Source organism: Podarcis erhardii, assembly GCF_964252035.2.
Source record: "Podarcis erhardii genome assembly, chromosome: 14".
NCBI lineage: Eukaryota > Metazoa > Chordata > Lepidosauria > Squamata > Lacertidae > Podarcis > Podarcis erhardii.
In genome coordinates, this window is record NC_138503.1 from 3,909,275 (window position 1) to 3,911,003 (window position 1,729).

At 50.2% G+C, this 1,729-nt stretch overlaps 1 protein-coding gene across 1 annotated transcript in view; it reads left to right on the forward strand.

Annotated features, from left to right (window-relative positions):
• Positions 1–341: 341 nt before the first annotated feature.
• Positions 342–1,729, forward strand: part of GCNT3 (glucosaminyl (N-acetyl) transferase 3, mucin type) — a 2,008-nt gene continuing 620 nt past the window's right edge. Inside the window, exon 1 of the mRNA XM_081840532.1 lies at positions 342–1,729. This exon is cut by the window's right edge and continues 620 nt beyond it. Coding sequence (XP_081696658.1) covers positions 528–1,729 — 1,202 coding nt within the window. The 5' untranslated portion in view covers positions 342–527.

The window sequence follows — 1,729 nt, forward strand, 5'->3', positions numbered from 1 at the left end:
GTGCAGATGCCAGATGAGTCTTTCGGCGAAGGCAGTTCCACAATTGGAACCACACCTGTCTCCCCCGCCCCCACTGGATCCCGATAATCACAAATGCCACCTTTCACATTATATTCTTCTTGGTACAGACAATATTTAGAATCCCAGATCTACCAGAAAATCCAGTAACTTATTAAAGTTCACAGATGCTCTAATGGAAAGTTAAGCCTCTTTTAAACCTCCCATACGTCCTGTTTTTCATTTTGCACTGGATTGCAACATCTCCAGGGCGAAAAGACGTTGCTGTGAAACAAGCCTCTTCCCTCCCTCCCTGGGTGACGCCTGACAGCTCATCTGAGCTCTCAGGTTACCTTTGGCAGCAGCACAGATATGAGGCAGGCTGGACTGAGGAAGCACTGCTTAGAGCACCTGTGGCTGCCTAGGTGATGTGGACAAGAAACCTTTGAGTAGGCTCAGGAGTTTACTGGCCTGGGAAAAGGATTTTGGGCTTCACTATCAGGGTCCTTCTCTGCACCCTGCCCCCCAAAATGTATTGGTTTGAAAGAAAGTTCCTGGGTCGAATCTCACGCCTGCTGGTGTTTGGGAGCCTGATGCTGTTTGCCACTGGCCTTCTGAAATACTCCACTTGGCAGTGTGACTTCAGCCACTTGGGGAAAGACATCGCAGACCCTGGGATTCAGTTCTGCAAAGACAGGCTCTACCAGTCTGTGAGACTCGCTCCCAAGGGAAATATCAGCTGCTCACGGATCAGCAGAGGGGACCCCAAAGAGATCGAGAAGGCTATTCTGAGCAGGCTGCAACTCAAAAACAGAAGGGCTCTCCTGGGAGAGAAAGAGTACCTGAACATGACTGAGGACTGTGGACTCTTCAAAGAAAGCCGGAGGTTTATCGAGTTCCCATTGAGCAAAGAGGAGGAGGATTTCCCCATCGCTTACTCCATGGTGGTCCATGATCAGATTGAAATGTTTGAGAGACTGTTGAGGTCCATCTATGCCCCCCAGAATGTGTACTGCGTCCACGTTGACAGGAAGGCCCCAGAACCTTTCCAAGAGGCAGTCCGGGCCATTGCCTCCTGCTTTGGGAATGTCTTTGTGGCATCTAAGCTGGAGCGTGTTGTGTATGCTTCGTGGTCCAGGGTCCAAGCTGATTTGAACTGCATGGAAGACCTCCTTCAGAGCAAAGTACATTGGAAATACCTCCTGAACACCTGTGGGACAGATTTCCCCATCAAAACCAACGCAGAGATTGTCCATGCTCTAAAGCTTTTGAATGGGAAAAACAACATGGAGTCAGAGAAACCGTCAGAGAGCAAAAAGGGCCGGTGGAAGTACCGGCACGAAGTGACGAATTCTGTGGTGAGAACCTCCACTGCAAAGACCCCCCCTCCACAAAGCTCCCCCATGTTCACTGGGAACGCATACATTGTGGTCACCAGAGAGTTTGTTCAACATCTTTTTGAAGATCCAATGGCAAAAGCACTGATAGAGTGGTCCAAAGATACTTATAGCCCAGACGAACATTTGTGGGCCACTCTGCACCGGATGCCAGGAGTCCCAGGGTCAGTCCCCTTTAGTGCTAAATTTGACCTGACGGACATGAACGCCATTCCAAGGTTGGTGAAATGGTCCTACAGTGAAGGAGACATCAGTAAGGGGGCCCCTTATCCTCCTTGCTCAGGTTCTTACCGGCGAGCAGTGTGTGTCTATGGGGCAGGCGACCTACACTGGAT